We start from the raw sequence: 19,538 nt of genomic DNA on the forward strand, positions 1-19,538 counted from the left end.
ATCACTAATGCTCTGGGTTAGCTCGCGCTGTTCAACTTCTGTTCCCAACCGAGGGGAACGCCCCGTTCCCCACATCGACACGCCATTGGCTGAGCCGGGAGTCCACTGGCCACGCCCCTTTCATTACAAAGCGCGTATGACGAGGCGCAGATGATTTGCTTCCGCTTTCTCTTGTTTCGTTTATGATGTTTATTTAAAAGTATGCTCTCTCTCTCTCTCTCTCTCTCTCTCTCGCACACACACGCATATGATGATGATGTTGAATATATTTATTAGATAGAATGTTAGAGTACAAGTACAGTCAAAGAGTAGCATGTATTACAGTACAAGTACAGTCACACAGTAGCATGTATTACAGTACAAGTACAGTCAAAGAGTAGCATGTATTACAGTACAAGTACAGTCACACAGTAGCATGTATTACAGTACAAGTACAGTCAAAGAGTAGCATGTATTACAGTACAAGTACAGTCACACAGTAGCATGTATTACAGTACAAGTACAGTCAAAGAGTAGCATGTATTACAGTACAAGTACAGTCACACAGTAACATGTATTACAGTACAAGTACAGTCACACAGTAGCATGTATTACAGTACAAGTACAGTCAAAGAGTAGCATGTATTACAGTACAAGTACAGTCACACAGTAGCATGTATTACAGTACAAGTACAGTCACACAGTAGCATGTATTACAGTACAAATACAGTCAAACATCCTGTCTAAGAGGAGCATTTCAAAAAAGCCCTTGTGGTCTTGTTTCAGTTGAAAGTCCTTCGTACATAAATCATCGACATTTAACAATACCAATAAAATAAAGATAAATGACTCCACAGATGTGATATAATTAATATTACCTACTATTCGCTCCCCTCCCATGCATTATAGGTATCCTATCTCTGTTCTTGTTGCTTTTGTAGCGCCGTAAAGGATGAATCCCTCTGACTTAACGCTTGTAACACAGCAAGAACACGTGTAGTTACGCGGGCTAACCCAGTAACTAAAAAAGCCAGACATTGTTTATAACTATATGAATCAGGTTTTGGACAAAAGAAACACCCATTTCATGTTTGAGACGTACAAAACGATATTCGCAAATATTTAACAGGGCCAACGTTAGCGCAAATACAGGAGTAGGAACGTCCATTTCACAAGCTACCCTTTGATAGAAGTGCTGTAGAGATGCTGCCTGTACTGCTGGCTCTGACTACACCTTTTGAAGGCAGCATTGCTTTGAATGTAACATTTTAACATTTAATCAATCATCTTACACTAGATGACACCTTTCCCTAGAAGACATAGGGCATTGTGAGATAAGACTTTATACCAAAAGCGTTTACAATGAAACACTTAATAGATTTAAAGGTCAGTGGAAAGTTATATTTGGTAAACCCAGACAAGTTTATAAAGGTCTTGTGTATTTTATGACACAATTGTCTGCTTACACTGTATTTATATATGCTTGTCCCTCAAATCTATTTCTGTGCTTTCTCATTGCTGCCACTGAAAAACATTTGATTCAGAATAAATATAATAAATCAAATCTTATTATATAAAGGGACGTCAACTGGTCACACAGACTGAATATAATAATAATAATAATAATAATAATAATAATAATAATAATAATAATAATACATTTTATTTATATAGCGCTTTTCTAAAAATTCAAAGTCGCTTTACATGTGTACATAAAATAAAAACAGCAAATCAATACAGACAATAAAAGAGGAACAAGAAAATAAATTAGATAAAATCTAAAAATCTAAAATGTACAGCTACGGCTATTTTAGGATCCGTTCCATTTAAAATATCATATAAATCAATCAATCAATGCACTTCAGTCTATTGATGATCATTTTAATTAACGACGTGAAAGCATTGATCTATGACAGTTAACGATTCAATGTCTGACTCAACGTGGACGCTCCCACGGACGTCACGTCGTTACGTTATGATTCACACGCTCTTTGTTCGGAACAGCAACTTCCGCGTTGGTGACGTCATGCACGTACCCTAGCGCCCTCCGCCATCCCAGCATGCACTGCGAGGTCTGCGGTATATTATCGACGAAGAAAAACAAAGAGAAACAACAACAACAGGGTGGCGACCGGAGTATAAGCCTCAGGTTATTACACATCAAAGGTAGCGTTCCCGCCGCGTTTAAAACACACTTTTATTAATAAAAGTGTGTTTTATTTCCCGCAATGACGTTCTTTTAGACCGCGGTCGGGTAGCTGCGAGCTAACATCTGGGTCTATTCTAGCCGGCTAACGCTAGCTAACACGATAAAACACACGGACGCTGTCAGAGTGTTCGCTACATTTTTGGGATTAACAAAAATTAATTACAAAATGACTGAATGTATCATAAAAATAAGACCGAATTTCTCTTGCCTTGTTTGCGTTTTCACCCACGATTACGCTGCAGATGGTAGATAGACTGCTCGCTGTAGGCCCGTCTCAGATAGCAACATGATGATGATGAATATATTTATTAGATAGAATGTTAGAGTACAAGTACAGTCACACAGTAGCATGTATTACAGTACAAGTACAGTCACACATTAGCATGTATTACAGTACAAGTACAGTCACACATTAGCATGTATTACAGTGCAAGTACAGTCACACATTAGCATGTATTACAGTACAAATACAGTCAAACATCCTGCCTAAGAGGAGCATTTCAAAAAGCCCTTGCGGTCTTGTTTCCGTTGAAAGTCCTTCGTACATAAATCATCCACAATTAACAATACAAATTTAACAATACAAATAAAAATAAAACCAATATTCAATAACTCAATTGATGCAACGTAACATTAGAAAAACAAAAATAAAATGATTTTACACCGCCAGTGCAAACTAACAATTAATCTAAAATAAATTACACCACTGATGCACAATGACAATGAATGACAATAAATAACTTACATAAATTACAATAAATTACTAAAGCAATTAATACAGAATATATTATATAAACAGAATATAGTAGAAATAGAAATCCTTTATGGTCGTTGCATAGTGGATTTACAGCGAGATTGGGAGTGCACACACACACACACACACACACGCACACGCACAGCCTTCGTTGTTTCTATTACGATGCTTGTGGATTAATCGTGATTTTAATGTGTACGTAGAGATTGTTGTTTCGTGTTTGACCACCTGCTAGAACACTAAGAAGTTACGTTCATAAACATGTTTATTATGTGTGTGTGGGCAAATACATTATATGTAAGTATTTATATGTGCTGATGACAGCTGATCTGTTGGGGGGGCAGGATTTTATAAGTTTACACTTCATCCTACTCCTTTTGAGCATCCTACATATGAGCTTCACAAGAATTTATGTTTCTGAAAATGTGTTTGTTTCTTTTCTTTTTTCTTTTCTTTTCTTTTTTGTTCATGCCTGATGTTTTGATGCTCAAATCAATAAATACGTGGAACGTTGCGAAACAACGAGCCCGGTGTGAACCTCGTAAACGCGTGACACTGACCACGTGACTGACCACGTGACGGGCCACATGGAGTTCAGCCAGCACTGCCCGCCTTGTTTAACTGCAGTTGTGTAAAATTGAAAACGTTCCAGAAGCTAATTTTACGCTCTTGCACCGTTCCTGTCCATCGATTTCCTTGGATGAACAAAAACGTAATAGTTTAACCTAAAATAATTCAGAAGTTAAACACACATCTATGTTATCAGTTACAGTTTAATAGGATGAGCCGCTTTAAAGTTAAGTTTGACTAATTATTGGCCTGTTGACGAAAATACATCAATAAGCTTGAGGATATTTCAATAAAAATAGTAGCTTCTAATACTTAAAGTATTAGCTGTTGGATACATAAACGTTCCTTATGAAATGCAGAGTAATGGAAACGTGTACTGAATGTAATTAATACTGTGCCTCTTAAGTAAATCTATATTTACCCGTGTCTCTTCCCAGAACCACAACATGTGCCTGAGGTGACGAGATAAGGAAGTGCAACTTCCGTCCTAAAGGGACACACGCAACCTGACAGACTGTGGAGAGAGTGGGTGTCCGGTGGGTGTCCGGTGGGTGTCCGGTGGGTGGTGTGGGGGTGGGGGGGGGGGCAGGCAGACCGTGGACGGGGAAGGGGACGCGCTCAGCTCAAGCAAATGCAGCACCAGCATCGACAACCTGAGCTTGTGGAAGGGAACCTTCCCGTGTTCGTGTTCCCCACCGAGCTGGTGTTCTACGCGGACGAGCAGATGTCTCACAAGCAGGTGCTGACCCTCTACAACCCATATGAGTTCGCTCTCAAGTTCAAAGGTCAGTTGGCAGGGTAGAACACAGCGTGTAGTGTTTACTATACACCAACAGATCGTTTGTTTTTATCAGTGCTGTGCACAGCGCCGAACAAGTACACAGTGGTGGACGCCACCGGCGCGGTGAAGCCGCAGTGCTGCGTCGACATGTGAGTTCCTCTTCCGTCTATTCCCGTTCCGTTTGTTACGTCCAGCCGATCTTCCCGTCTGATTTCCGTGTCTCCACAGAGTAATCAGACACAGAGATCTGCGCCCGTGTCATTACGGGGTGTATGACAAGTTTCGACTGCAGGTGTCGGAGCAGAGTCAGAGGAAGGCTCTGGGGCGCAAAGAGGTGACGGCGACGCTCCGGCCCTCGGCCTCGCAGGAGCCGGCCGGCCCGCGGCCCCACGAGGACGAGCGCAGGCCCAAAGAGCAGTTTGCAGACAGCGAGTTCTTTGAGCAGACTGCCTACCAGACAGGTGGGAGGAAAGTGTGGTGCGTTGCGTCACCACTAGATGGAGCCACATGCTCATGATCTTACTGCGTGTTAGATACTGAGAAATGTTCTAATGATTCAATAGGAAATTCTACATAAGATATTTATAAACTTCAGTTTTGCCAACGACTTTAAAAAGTCCGGCTATTTAATTGTCTGTTAACTGTCCGTGTACGGGGGATGGTTTTGACATATCGGGGCAGAATACAGTAGTCCCTCATTTTCCGCGGGGGTTACGTTCTAAAAACAACCCGCAATAAGTGAAATCCCCAATGTAGTAATCTTTATTTTTTTACAATTATTATACATGTACATGAATGTTTTAAGGCTGTAAAACCCCTCACCACACACTTTATACACGTTTAACAGTCAGGCATTAATCTAAATAGATTGTTTCAGTATTATAGAATGAAACCAAAGATCAGAACCTTTTCAGAACTAAACATTTGTTTGAGGAATAAAAATATATAGTACGTACAGTAAACGTTTTCCTGTTAATAATGTTAAGGCGTGCAGGTCGATGAAAGAGCCGCTTGGAGTGCAGAAGAACAAATATTCTACTCGTGCTGTCTTTAGCCTCTCATGCTGCTTTATTGGATAGCTTAGCACAGCGGAACGGCAGCGGCTACATGTATCAACAGGAAGAAACAAAACCTAAAAGGGACGTGATGTTTATGCTCCTACAAAATAAAAGCCTCTTTTTACACAGAGAATAAGAGCGCTATTAAACAAACGCTTAACAAATAAACATGATAGCTTTTAGAAATAACGAATTTAATTTTAATGATCAACCTACGAGGTTGAACACATGAGAAGTTATTAATAGCAACTCGCGCGTATTTCACAGTTCCTCCGACCGCGCCCCTTCGTCTTGCGCCGTTTCAAGGCGCGTTCAAGTGCAAAAAAACAATCTGAAAAATTGCATTAAAACTCCGCGAAGCAGCGAAGTCGCGGAAGATGAACCGCATTATATCGAGGGACTACTGTAATCTAAAATAGCCCCTTGGTTTGTTTGTTTTTCTATTTGTCTGATTGCGCCAACACTTATTATTTTTTAAAGGATTCAGTGTCACTGTTGGGAGGTAATTCCTGTATTTGTTGCTTCTAACTTTATGGATAACGCTCAATAATATTCCAAAGCCCTTTCAGCAGAGGCAGCAACAGTCAGCTACGTTTAAACCTACGCACGGAGACAGTAAGGACGTTTGTGTTTGGTAGATGAATGCTTCCCGGTAATAAATCTTACACCGCTGGAAAGCCTCTCGGTTTCCTTTTTTAAAATGGTACCACAACCGTAAAGAGCCTGCGTCAGTGGGATGTTGCAGCAGCGCTGAGGATGTGGGGTGGGCCCACGGACAATCTGCCCGTGACAAACAGCGTTTCTCTGCCGTGAACTCTTGTTTTGGGCTTCAGGCCGAGGGGCTGCCCCCCCCCCGTCCTTCAGATTGATATCTGCCGCTCTCTCCTGTCGTCGCCCGCAGCCGTTCTGGGCGCCGCTTCTCACCCTGCCGTGTTCTTTTGTATGTGACTAGAGAGTCGTCCGGCCGCTGGGGGCCCCAGCCTGCTCACGGTGCTGCTGGGGCTGGTGTGCATGGCCGCCCTCATGCTCCCCACGCTGGGGGAGCAGGAATCCACCGTGCCCGTCTACCTCCACTTAAGTGTTAACAAGAAACTCGTAGCTGCTTACGTTCTTGGTGAGTAGAACCGGAGTCTGGGGGCGTGCGTTATACGCGTTTGTGTTTTAATCTCAGGTACTTCAGTGTAAACGTGACTGGTGCTGTTCATGTCGTGTGTACTCTGTGTCGTCTTCATCGTTAGGTCTTCTGACGATGGTCATCTTGCGCACATGAAGTCCCGAGAGGCTGAAGGAAGACGCCCCCCCCCCCAGCGGGGACGGAGCCGTCGTCCACCCCGCTCCCTGATAAATACATTTTAATATACTCTTCAAAGGAACGTTCGCGTTGAGTTGACGCTGACTGGAGGCGTCCGGCGTGAAGAAGCGCTCGGCCCCACCCGAGCCGCCGCACGGCCTCGTTTAGCGTCTCATCCGGGCCGTCGTGGAGCAGAACGGTCGAGCGAAGGATGTGCAAACACGACATGTACATAAAAGCCATTGGATTTCTGTTACGGTATCTGTAACTGTTTTAAGCTTTCCGTTTGTCGACCGAGGACGAAACGCAAGTCGTTTGCATGCGGACTCCTCCTCCAAAGGAAAGTGAAAGCATTCGTTTGTTGTGCTGTATCAATGCATCAAACACGTAATAAAGTTTTCTCAAGCGCCATCTCGCACCGTGGTCGGAGATCAGGGTTTGTCTGTTGATTATATGAAGTTGGATTTAAATAAATGATTCCTGAATTCGATCCCGCGTCGGGAAGACAAACGTCTCCGGTCTGGATCAGTGAACGGTTTTAATTTCCCGGAGGAAAATCAGATCACGAGTTCTTCAGGAAAGCTTCACGCACTTGATAAAGAAATAATTTATTTAGTCCTGGTGTCCGCTCTGATGGCAGCCACAGAAGACAAGCACGGGCTCGGTGTTAGCCTTCATTACACACACAGTAGACATGTAGTTTAAAGTTCCGCTGAACTCGGGGGGGGGGGGGGGGGGGGGGGGGGAGAAAAACAAAACAACGGTAAAGACATTGTGTTGACAGCAGGAGTTTTACAGTCACAAACTTTTAGGTTGCGGTTCCCAGCAAAATATAGGGTGGGCATGGCACCACCACCCCCCCACCCCCCCCCCCCCCCAGTTAGGAGAGGAGTCACTCTGTAGCGGAGGAGTTCACGTATCTCGGAGTCTTATTCCAGGAAAGAATTAGGAAAGGAAAGAATGGAACTGGACGGAACTGGTGGATTGGGGCGGCGTCCACAGTGATGAGGTCACTAGTGGTCAGTGGTGGTAGAGACGAGGGGGGGGGGGGGGCGCTCCATTTACCGAGTTCTGGACAACGACCGAAGGGATAAGATCCAGAGCACAAGCGGCTGAAATGAGTTTCCTCCACAGGGTGGCTGAACTCAGCCTTCGAGATTGTGCCCCCCCCCGGATAATCCTCTAGTACGCATGAAGGGGCTGGACATCACACAGGCAACCCCCCCCCCCCCCCCCACAGCTGGAAACAAATCTAGGTGCAAAAGTCACTGTACAGGTTTAAGCTTTACATTCTAGTCATTTTCATTTCTAGATCTTATTTACAATAAAGTTTCCTTTTCTTCTCTGATCCCACAGAATGAAATAATGATTGAGTGGGGGGGGTGGGGGGGGCATGTCTCTCAACTCAGGAAGCGGCGGTTCCATTACGTCCTCTGTGGGAGACGGAGATTTATCTCCACCAAATGTTGGAAACATTTTAGACTTTCCTTTCATAAATAATGTTTTGAAGAAAAAAATACATCTAAAAATAATTATAATATAAAAAAGACATCCTGACAAGAACAGGGCACAAAGGGTTTAGTGTCGACAGCCCCCCCCACCCCCCTCCCTCTACATATACCTCGCCAGCCAATACACTTTACACTACGTACGCCATGTGACGAGTTCATACATACGTAATTACAAACAAAGCAGGAACACAATAAGTTAAACGTTAGAAACTCTGCAGACTCGCGCACAGAGGACACGGAAACAGGGCAAAGGTCACGCCGGTCCGTTCGTTCCAGTGAAGGGAACTGGTGGGACTGGTCTGAAGCAGCTGGTGCCCTCACTCACTCACACGCGCGCGCGCACACACACACACACACACACGGATTCTTCAGAAACACATCCACTCAGAAACGTTCCACTTCACCCCCCCACGGGTGACGCGGAGGCTCCGGGAAGGAGACGCTCGTTGGCTCCGCCTTTGCCGTGTCATCCTGCTCACTTCGGGGACAAATCCCGGAGGGACGATAAGGGGGAGTTGCTGCAGGAGGAGGGCGACACCCCCTCCATTTTGCCCGGCGAGTCGGTGGAAGAACCGACGCTGCTGAGGCTCCCGTCCAGCAGGTCTGGGGAGTGACTGGAGGACATGGTGGAGATTAGTGAAGCGACAGGCGTGACAGTCAAGAAGGGTTTTTGATAATGGTCTATGTGGCTCTTAGTATAGTGGGGGGGGGGGGGGGGGGGGGGGCTCCATTGTCATCAAAACGACTATTTTCAACTAAAACCATACCTCAAAGTTTCAAAGTCATCAACAAAATTACATTAAACCTCCCTTTTACATAAAATCTGGGAAAGCTACGCAACACTTAGCTTTCAGGTTTTTGACTACAGGCTGTGGGAGATAAATTAAACGTTAACCATTACGTCATATAGCTGGTTATGAACATGGATCGAGAGTAAAATGTAAATGACATCAGCCAAACAGGACGAGGGTCGCCAGCATTTATCCATCAGCAGACCGGAGAGACGGCGGCGAGACGCGTCACACGGTCTCACCAGGAACCGGCGTCCGACAGGTTGGACATGTCCGAGGACAGCATGCTGGTTGTCCCCTGGAAGAGCCTCTTGGGCTGAGTCTCCGTCTCCGCCTCGCCTGCAGACAGGAAACATCTAGAAACTAGGGTCTGACCACAAAACGAACAGTCGGGACGAAATCACAGCCTGATGACATGGCGCCGTCTCCCACGGTTACGCTAGATCATCTCAATGATCAACGGCGCGACAGAGAGCAGCTCAGAATAGGAAACACAAGAGCGAATCCTTCGCTCGTCGAGTCCGAGCGACGGAACCGGGGTTTGTAACCGTCGCGCCGTAAACCCATCCGGAGGGGGAATCACACGGCGAACTGGCGTGCAGCGACCTCACCTTTCCGTTTGATCGGTCCCAGCATGCCGGCTCTGATGCAGTTGATCGGACTTTGGCTGCGTCGGCTAACGGGCAAAGAAAACAAACCGGTGTTAGACGGAATGAAGCCGCCAGTCAGCTCCCGTGAAAGATCCGCCACTCGGACAAAGTGATAATCGTGTAATTAATCAATGACGGCTCACCTGAAGCGCCGCGTCGGGCTGGGTATCGGGCTCGGCGTCAGACCGTTGCTGCTCACGAGGATTTGTAGGGAAGGAGAGAAGCACTGCTGCTCGGAGCAAAGCGAAACGAAATGAGAGATGGATGCGGGAGGAAGAGCAGCCAGGAGTTAACAAGGAACACATTTCAGCAACGCCGCGTTTATTATTCAGGTAAAGATGAGGCGTTTCAAACCGCCCCGCCCCCCCGAGAACCCCCTCACCTTCTTTCCTATCCCCCTGGTGGGGGACGGGGCGGGAGACACGGGCACGAAGTCGATGCGCTTGGGAGACGAAGACGCCGCCTTCTCCAAATCATTGTCACTCTGCGCACACAGTTAGCCCGTTAGCAGCCGCTCCGCCTGGCGGCGCAAACGTGTCGGAGTATTATACTACCGACTCGGCCTGACCTTGAGAGACCGGCGGCCCTGTTAACTCCCAACGTGTTAATCTCGCATGTCTGCACCCGTCCTCTCGACGGAAACCGAGAGGCCGGACGACGCAGAACATGCGGCAGACGGGAACAAACGAAGCGCCGGGACTCGAGGACGCGGAGACGGGCTCAGAAACAAAGGAGCCATTGCTTACCAGGCTCAGGCTCTCTTCCCAGGACTGGCTCATTTGCATGGCGGCTTGAACCTCACTGAGATGCAAAAAAGAAGACGCATTCAAAAGTAAATAAACGAACCCACTCGGGCCTCGTCCTCCTGCATTCAGACGCACGGCTTACCGCTCGTGAGCCGTCTCCCTGTTCATCACGTCGACGCCTTCTTCCTGCAAGACCACGCAGAGGGATTAAAGAGCTTCATTTCCATCGGCCAGTTTCACTTTTTGGACTTTCCATCAGATATGAGAAGTATCAACCATGTATTTAAACTTTAAAAAAAAATCTATATACGACGCCAGACCTACTTCAGTCTCATCGCGTCAAAAAATTTAATAAAGTGTCACCATGGCGATTGATTTTAGCCAGTAGATGAAACCAAAGTAAGCATCCGGGTCTGATCACGATCGATCGATTACCTGTTTTATCTGGTGGAGTCTGCTGCTGGGAATGCGGATAGGCGACGAGGGAACCTGCAGAGGACGCGTGGACAGGAGAACACGGAACCCTTCGGACGCGTCCGTAGACGTAGCCGAAACGTGCGGAGCGGGGCACGGCACCATGTTGGGCCTGCTGACCACCGTGGTGCTGTTCCTCCGGCTCCGCAGGGCCTCCCTCTGGAACACTTGGGAGTGATCGCTGCAACGACAGCCACAGATCAGCCGCGCAGTCACGTGACCCGTGCCGGGTGACGGTGCGGCTTAAACGCGGTGCAGAACCTCAAGCCGTTTATCATGGGCGCGCTGTTGGACCTCCTCAAGTGTCCGTCGTTCTGCACCGACGGCGGGACATCCAGATCCAGATCCATCTTCTCTTGAGGAAACGCTCTTGAAATGTTCATTTTTTTTAATTTTTTGTTTTGAAAGCCGACACTAACCGGATCTGCGTGGCGTTACATTGTCGCGTTTGAGACTTTGCACTCCTTAAATATTTCTTTTTTTTTTTTTTTTGCAGAAACAAAGGCCACCGATAAACCACCGAAGTTATGAACGAGGCCTCGGCGTCTCCGGAAATATTCGAGCAACTTTACGATTGGGGATCAATAATCATCAATGTTAGCTTTCTAATCCGTCATATTATATATATATATATACACCTAAAGGTTCATTGGCATATCTCAACTCTTAAGTGCTAAACATTGCATGTAATCTTAAACCGAGTCAATGCCGCTTTTGATCGATGGTTAGCTCAGCCCGGTCACACGCCGCACAATGGCCGGCTAATGCTAGCTAACGACATGCTAGCTTGCTAAAGTACCGCTGCTCTTTACGCGCGGTAAACAAGCTAATGTTAGCCAAGCCGAGCACCGGCCTGAAGCTAAACGGAGATGACGCTAGCACAGTGATGCTGCTCGGTACGCTCTAGTTAACGGAGCGCAGCTAGCTCGTGGAAGCTAACTTAGCTAAGCCGCTTCTCTCCAGCTTCCTAGCCTGATGGGCTGTGCTAGCTAAGATAGCAACAAGGCAATCCACGATTTAACTTGATGTTCCGTCCATCCGCCCGAACGCGGCTCCGGCCTACAACGCAAAGCTAAACGATACAAATACTGAACGCGTTGGAGAGTCGGTTCCTGCCGGATCCCGGTGGTGCTGCTAACCGTGTACCGCAGAAACCGAGCTGCTGCTCGGAGCTAACTCCACGCCCCTTTTAGCATTAGCGGGCTCGTCCAATGAAATTGCTCTATTTGCCGGCGTGCTAGCAGGGATGTAGCAGACCGGATCCTGGTCTCGGTGTTACATTGAATACCTTCCCTCCACCTGGAATCCCGGTGGGATAACGTCGCAATTGTTTTAAATAGCTAAACTTGCAGCATAAATAAAAATCATAGTTTCGGCTATCAAAATATGTTCTACATTATCTTGCTATAATTTATAGTTACGGCCAGCAAATGTTCAGATAATCCGATTGTGATAAATATCCTGGAGTTTAAAGTCAGATAACAGCAACATTTAAACATTTCATTCACCACTGGTGACCAGTGCAGGTTCAGAATATCTTCTACTAGCCGGAGATGACACATTAAAATATTTTCCAACTATTTTGGATGGTTATTTCTGTGTTTTCCATCTTAACTCACCCAGAATTAATGCTTGATTTACCTAAGGGAGTCTTCCCTGGGGATTAATAAAGTTCTGTCTATCTCTAATCATTTGGTACAGCATTCTGTATGAACTACAGCCGAGTCACAGGTGGTGGAGACATTTAATAGCTGGTATGGCAACATTCAGCCAGCAAACGTTCACAGCGATAACGCCACTAAATAAGAGCATTCCATAGCGGAGAATTAATCGTCTGTTCCAACAGGTGACAAACATCAATTATACATTTACATTGGTGAATGAAACACGACATCCAGCATAAAAAAAAAGGCTCTTATTTTGTCACACAAAGAAACTGCTGCTTGAATGCTTTGTTCGGACAAAGATTTCATGAGCACCTGTAAATAAGAGATTATTTCATCTTCAGCAGCGACGCTAGTTTTTCAGCATTTATCATACAGACTTATATCACAGCACAGTATCACAGAATTGTGTTGTGTCCCAAAATATATATGCAGATTTCACGAAGACGTAATCTCTATTTTTGGAGTTCGCATGAAACATTGATATTCTGCAATAAGAATTAAAAACACTAAAAGTAATATTTAATTAAATAGGAGGTCGTCAACTATTGTGACATTTTACTTTAAGTTAGCATCATTGCTCTGAATACATTTGTCCTTGCTTTAAAAAAAAAAAAGTAATCAATGTGGGGGGGGGGGGGGGGCATCAGAAGGTGATGTTCATTTCAGGTGAAGCTGAGCACAAAGCTGCTGAACCCAGAGGTGGGTTTATCTAAAGCCAACAGTTTGATCAACGTTTCAATCCAGTGTGTCGAGGCTAAAACAGGCAAAGCGACTCTATCGGCCGCACCCTCAGCGGACAGAGCATTCTTCTACACAAATATGAAGTAATAAAATATCAAATGAACTGTGACGAAAAGGATAGATCCACATTAAAACTACTGCGAACACTTCTTCATGCCTTGTACTTCTCCTTTCCCATTTCACTTATGACGCAGATGTGCTGTAAGAAAAACAAACAAGATCAGCCAGTGCTGCAAGGATATAGATTTACATACATCTGTACTCGGATACTGGTCAGCTTTACGCTAATACTTACATTTAGATCTCTAAAGTACTCGTTGTAGTCTAGCGCATATCCCACCAGGAATTTGTCGGGGACCTCGAATCCTACGACTGGAACAAACCTTGAATTACGCGGCCGCATTGATGACGCCGACATTAAAGAATACAAAGCCTCATTGATACGCGTTAGACAGGGAACCACTCAGTACATTTTATACTCTGTAATATTCATTAAGCGTTTATTGGCTGGGACTCACAGTCTGGTCTGTAGCCAACACTTCTTGGAGTTCTCTTCACCAGCAAGCTGAGGACAGAAAGCAGGTCGATCGTCACTTTCAGAGGGCAATGAAACAATGGCTGCCATGTAAAGACAGCCTTTCAGTGAAAACAGTGGGAATAAACATTGAAGAATCACAGTTATCAAAGCTATCACGATACCTCGCAACTTTAACCATCTTGGGATTGTACTGTTTGAGAAGCTCCAGCAGCGTCTTCATGGTCTTTCCCGTGTCGATAATGTCCTTGAAACGCATGAGAAGCTCCCGTTAGTGACCCTGAAACGAGGAGCGTTCTACATGGGGGGGGGGGGGGGGCGGGATCAGCACATACCTCCACAATCAAGACGTTCTGAGGAAAAACACAAAACAAAAAGGCATTTCAGCGAGTGAACTGAAGACATTTGAACTCGCCGGCCTTTTCGCTACACAATGCAAGAAGAGAAAGAACGCTCGCGTCAGGTTTGCAGACGCCATTGCGCGAGTGAAACATCAACGGTCAAATAGAAACGCGAGCTGAGAGAGATCTTACCTTTCCCGTCAGCGTAGAAAGATCATCGCCGCCAATTACTTTGATATCACCCGTCGACTGATCGTTCTGTGAAGACGAGAAGGATGAGGATGCGAAATATGCAGAAATTATATTAGCTGCATCAAAATGTGTGAAACCAGTAAAAACTAGAAAGACAATCAGAGATTGCAGACCCCGCCTCCAATCGACTATTGGATCTTGTGAGACAGTAAACAGGGCTTCCGGATCAGAGGGGCCAAACCTGCTCTAGCTTGCTGCTCCGGAACGTACTACAAGACTCCTTCTGGACTCTTTTTCCCATCATGCCATTCGTGTCCCTCCCTCTTAAAGTGACACTCCCATGTTACAGCACAGGCACAATTCCTGTTCATGTAAAAATAATTCTAGAATCTGGATCCAGATCCGGTTCAACGCCATTCTCGGGGAGGACTGAGCCACGGACAGAACCTTGCTTGTGTAAAATCTTCAAGTCGATTGGGTTACTAGTTTTTGAGTTACGCGCGTGAACAGACAAACAATTGCAATACCCTCGCCTCCTCTTCGGCGAGGCTAATAAAGAAAGTACCGCCTGCTAATTGTTATTACGGCAACATTCTGGATTCCAGCAAAGTGAGAAACGAAGGTGGAACGTGGTTCGTGAGAAAACTTCATCACGTGGTGCAATTACAGTTTTCTAGAGCTCAATATCAGCAAAATAATAAAATGTAAAAAAACAACAAAAAACAAAACAAAAAAAAAAGCTGGAAACTAAAGCAAGTCAGAAACACAATGCCTCCAGCCGCACGGCATCATATAGCATAACGTGATGAATTCAATGAAGACGGATTACACAGTAGCTCTTGAGGCGAATGAAGTCCACCGTCATCGGGATGGAGCGATCATTGTTCCTGTTCAGGGTCTTGATGTAATCAAGCAAGTCGGCGAAGAACTTGTAACCCCCCTTGAGCACACAGAGGGCAACAATATGGTGGCCCCCCATTTCCTTCATGATCTCTCTGGCCAGTCTCTCGGTCCTGGAGTCATTTGGAGAGAGAGCGAGAGAGAGAGAGAGAGAGAGAGACTTTGTAACTGAGGTTTGTTCGACAGTCGGCAGAAACTCCAGTTTCCTTTCGTGTCGGCAGACGGAGCTGCCATTCCCGCAGAACCACCAGGAATGAAAACGGCACGTAAATGCAGAGCAGTGGAGACTGGCGTGCGTCACGCGTCACACATCTGCACACGCAGCCTGAGCACGCGGCCGCAGGCTGACGTAAATGCAGAGCAGTGGAGACTGGCGTGCGTCACGCGTCACACATCTGCACACGCAGCCACCGTCCAGAATGCCCACCTGTCCAAGATGAGTCCGTGTGGGATGAAGACATTCTCCAGGTCAGAGGCATAGTGCTTCGGTATGCAGAAGAGGTCCAGGTCATAGCCCTGCTCCTCGTCACTGATCTGGAATAAGACACACACGAAGAGGAAGAGGAAGAGGAAGGTGGTCTTCTTCACCAACAACTCCTTCTATGTACTTAATGGCCGCTGCAGTATTCCAATAATCCCATAAATGCTTATGTCCAGGTCAGCAAGCGATGGTTGGATTTTATTTTCCTATTCGTACGATTTGGCTGAAAGTGAAGACAACATTTTAACTTGTGCCAAATTAAAAAACGTAAAAACTCGCCCACCCGTTTGGGCTGCGTGTTTAAGGTGCGACTCACATCAAACAGATGCCGTTACAGTAACATGATCAAAAGGAGCATGTTCCATTGTTACACACAAGCTTTGTACCAGCATAGCATGCCCCAGCAGTAGGCCAATGACCTGGGGGGGGGGGGGGGGGGTCGCTACAGCGATGTCTCCATGTTTGCACTAAACAAAGTCCGTGCTTGGATACGCTGAATTCCAAAGATCTGTTTGACAGCGATAGAAAAACAAAAGATAGGCCGCAGGGCAGGGGCGTCACTAGGTTTTAAGGACAGGGGGGGCTTAGCCCCCAGGAGATGCACAAGATGTGAGCAAATGTAGCGTACCAGCACAAAACCTCAAACGGCTAACAAGGGCTGAGAAATTGTACATTATTATTATTTCTGTCTGTTTTAAACAACAACAAACAGTTTTAGACAGTAACAGGATGTTTACAGCATTAACAAGAAACAAAATGGCTACAATTACAAGTTACTTGGTGGATGGAAGCATCAAAGAACGCGTCTGTTTCTAAGAGTCAATCACTCTGTTGTGATTCTGAAGCTCGTCTTTTTCAATGACTGCAAGACGGTGAAGTCTTTTCTGGCTCGTTGTTTGACGCAGCCAGGAATGCAACCGACGCAGTGCAACCGACGCAGTGCAACCGACGCAGTGCAACCGACGCAGTGCAACCGACGCAGTGCAACCGACGCAGTGCTCTAAAGGACCGTTCACATGAGCAGCTGCTTACGGGCACCGTTAGGGCAACTTGGGTAGAACCTTCAGAGAGGGGAGCATGTCTGAATCAAGGAGGTTGTGCACAGACAATATATCTTTGGGAGAACGTCCAGCCTCTGTTTTCAGGCCACCAGAACCTCCTCTGTTTTCAGGCTGGAGTGTTTTGAGAGTTCATTAAGTTGTGATACTCAAGAGGTTCTCACATTCAGGCCTGCATGCTGGATGCCTTTTAGTAGCTCTGCATCTACTGCAGAATCTGAACTCAAGCTCGCCAGCCATCCGACCCACACAAGGGAAAAGTAACTCTCTTTTCACCGTGTCTGAGTTCCATTCAGTGCGTGAACCTGCAGGTTCCTCCAGGTTCTGCAGGTTCCTCCAGGTTCTGCAGGTCTCTGCACCTGATTCAGGGAGACTGTGGGCGTGGCTCAGGGCTGTGGTTCTCTCATACAGCTCCATGGCTAATGCATCTGTGCGTTTGCCCTTAAGTGTGTCACACACTAATTAAATGTTAGTACCAGCAGTGATAAACTTACTTTCTTGAAAAACATCCTTATATCCATTCTTCATCCATCCGTTCACGTTCTTCTCCTAAAGCTCTTCTATTATGCTCTGTGTGCGTCAAACACGCTGCAGGGACCGACAATTAGCGGTCACAGGGAAAACGTGGACTGGATTTTCAGTGATTGGGCATTCTCTATAGGAACAGGTGGAACGGGTTCTCTACCTTACGTCATGAAGTGAGGGGAAACAGATCCATGATCAGATTTAAGTAAATAATGACAGGTTATATGCTTTTAAACATATATTCTGGCGGTTTTAATAGAATATGTCCGCATTTTTTGGTAAAAGATTTTTTTATAAAACAACCCAAAATTATTTAGGGGGGCTTAAGAATATTTGGGCCTAACGACGCCACTGCCTAGGGGTTGCTGGAGCGCCTCTCAGCTGGCTACACCTCGGACGCGTCGCCAGCCGGCGCATCTCGTGGCCAACATGGCGACAGACGACAAGAAAACCCACACGGACACGGGGTGAACATACGAACTCACAGAGATGGGATTCGAACCCAGGACCTTCTCTCGCATCGAGGCACCGATCATGCTACATTATGAACTGCTAGTTTAATTACAGACTATTTATAAACATGTATTATCACAGGCCTTAAACCCCAAGGCCGTCGGTTGGGTTCACTTTTCATACACATTTCACCCCCCCAAAAAAATAAACCATGAATATCAAATATAATTTCATTTATGACGAACCCTCATTGATCTCATTCATCTGTTAATGAGAGAGAACAAACAAAAATAACTTCACACTCGTTCTCGTGACTCCGCAACGCGTTTCACTTTCGACCCACATAAACCTGTTTGCCAAAAGGAAACCGTCTGAAGTTAAACGTTACATAAAACCTTCATCTCGCCGACCTCGTGAACGGGATCAAAGGCGCCGCGTTTGACGCGAGGCTCAAAGTGAACACGTTTACATTTCGCATTTTAAATTATTGCGTGATAATAACCCGGATCCGGCAACCATGACGACGAGCACGCACGGAGAGATCGCGTGTCTGCGACTCCCCACGGACGCGGGTAAAAACCTGACGTCACTGACAGGCAGCGGAGGCTCGAGTCGAGGCCCCCCCCCGCCCCCGCCCGCGTAGAGAGCTTTATTCCAGTGGAAATGCGAAGCTGCCACCACCTTCCATTTATTATTTTCATTCAGGCTGTTGAACGGACTCACCACAACACAGGGACCGGGCGTTTCCATGTCGGTCCGCGGGGGCCTTCGGAGAGGAGAGACGCGGTTACCTTCTCGGTTCGGTTCGGTCCGGTCTCACGATGGCGCGCGTGCGATAGCGGCTAGCTCGCGTTGCTACTCGCACCCGACTGTCTTTCCGGCTCGAACGAGCATCGACTACTACCGTGTGTGATGACGTAATACCTCGATGGACAAATCAAAATGGGCGGAGGCGGGCCGCCAGCGGCCAGTGGGCAGGAGGAAGAGCTCGCGCGCGCTCGACGCGTAGTCCAAAAGCCAGCAGCATTGAAAACACAACTTACCGTGATCTCCGCCCTTCTTTTTTTTTTTTTTACTTTTATTTATCAAATGCAAGTCGGACATAAAGTGCAAACGTACAGTTACATTTTTCCTTTTTTAAACAACCAACCAAATGAACACCCACCCACCCCCCAATATAGTAGATTTCCGCCCGTCTTTGAACGCGTGCGTTATTAGCACGCTATAACGGACGGATTGGGATTATTGTCAAGTCATAATTTGTGCATAAAGTAATTTAACCAAAAACATAATTTCTTAGGTAATAACCCGAAGCGCGAAGTTGTCCATAGTGTCTTTTGTGTCTGGATGAGCTGGCGTCTCATCCGGGGTGTACACCCGGACCTTGAGTTTTTTATTTGTTGTTGATGCCATTTTATGTTTCATGTTGGACGATTGCGCCGAGAAAAATTCCTAGTTTGTGAATCTTTTCACTGACAACGGCGAATAAACTGATTCTGGAAAAAAAAAAACCTTAACAGATATTACAAATGTTATTTCCCCCCCCCAAATGTAGTAGAAAAGGCCATTACTGACTACTGCAGTCTCGAAAGGATTCAACCCCTGAATAAGAACACCGAGCAGCTTCTGGCAGCGGTCCTGAGGAATCTTAGCCCATTCCCCATGGACACAGGTCTCTAACTTTGGAGTACAGTAATATACCTTTTCTGATTATTTTCCAACATTGAGTTTGAACATCGGCCTCAAAATGTTTTCCTCGTGTGCGTTCTAATGTGGGAAGCTATTGGAGTTGTGCGAGCTTGAGCCGACGTCACTAAAAGCAGCATTACTG

General features: G+C 46.2%; 3 protein-coding genes and 1 non-coding gene across 5 annotated transcripts; 1 reads left to right on the top strand and 3 right to left on the bottom strand.

Moving 5' to 3' along the window:
• Positions 1–2,057: 2,057 nt before the first annotated feature.
• On the top strand, positions 2,058–7,071 carry mospd1 (motile sperm domain containing 1). 2 transcript variants are annotated; one of them, XM_068740445.1, is made up of 6 exons: positions 2,058–2,145; positions 3,950–4,297; positions 4,367–4,442; positions 4,522–4,754; positions 6,304–6,465; positions 6,590–7,071. In XM_068740445.1, the coding sequence occupies exons 2-6, from the start codon at positions 4,144–4,146 to the stop codon at positions 6,619–6,621; spliced, it is 657 nt and encodes a 218-aa protein (XP_068596546.1). In that variant the 5' UTR covers positions 2,058–2,145; positions 3,950–4,143; the 3' UTR covers positions 6,622–7,071. The 2 variants fall into 2 exon arrangements, with proteins under 2 accessions (XP_068596546.1, XP_068596547.1); XM_068740446.1 differs by having other exon boundaries at positions 2,081–2,128.
• A 925-nt stretch (positions 7,072–7,996) lies between these two features.
• Positions 7,997–11,197, bottom strand: pabir2 (PABIR family member 2). The gene is made up of 10 exons (XM_068740357.1): positions 11,076–11,197; positions 10,917–10,995; positions 10,776–10,829; positions 10,483–10,526; positions 10,341–10,395; positions 9,977–10,078; positions 9,738–9,823; positions 9,556–9,620; positions 9,187–9,283; positions 7,997–8,767 (listed from the first exon to the last, which is right to left on the bottom strand). The coding sequence occupies exons 1-10, from the start codon at positions 11,195–11,197 to the stop codon at positions 8,629–8,631; spliced, it is 843 nt and encodes a 280-aa protein (XP_068596458.1). The 3' UTR covers positions 7,997–8,628.
• On the bottom strand, positions 10,127–10,266 carry LOC137895400 (small nucleolar RNA U109). Its single transcript, XR_011105547.1, has one exon. It is a non-coding gene; the product is annotated as a small nucleolar RNA U109 (small nucleolar RNA).
• A 1,342-nt stretch (positions 11,198–12,539) lies between the features above and the next one.
• Positions 12,540–18,561, bottom strand: hprt1 (hypoxanthine phosphoribosyltransferase 1). Its single transcript, XM_068740862.1, has 9 exons — positions 18,431–18,561; positions 15,618–15,724; positions 15,120–15,303; positions 14,291–14,356; positions 14,093–14,110; positions 13,922–14,004; positions 13,741–13,787; positions 13,518–13,594; positions 12,540–13,421 (listed from the first exon to the last, which is right to left on the bottom strand). Exons 1-9 carry the CDS (start codon positions 18,455–18,457, stop codon positions 13,374–13,376), a joined length of 657 nt encoding a protein of 218 aa, XP_068596963.1. The 5' UTR covers positions 18,458–18,561; the 3' UTR covers positions 12,540–13,373.
• Positions 18,562–19,538: the final 977 nt, after the last annotated feature.

The sequence above is a fragment of the Brachionichthys hirsutus genome, chromosome 6 (genome assembly GCF_040956055.1).
Source record: "Brachionichthys hirsutus isolate HB-005 chromosome 6, CSIRO-AGI_Bhir_v1, whole genome shotgun sequence".
Taxonomy (NCBI): Eukaryota; Metazoa; Chordata; class Actinopteri; order Lophiiformes; family Brachionichthyidae; genus Brachionichthys; species Brachionichthys hirsutus.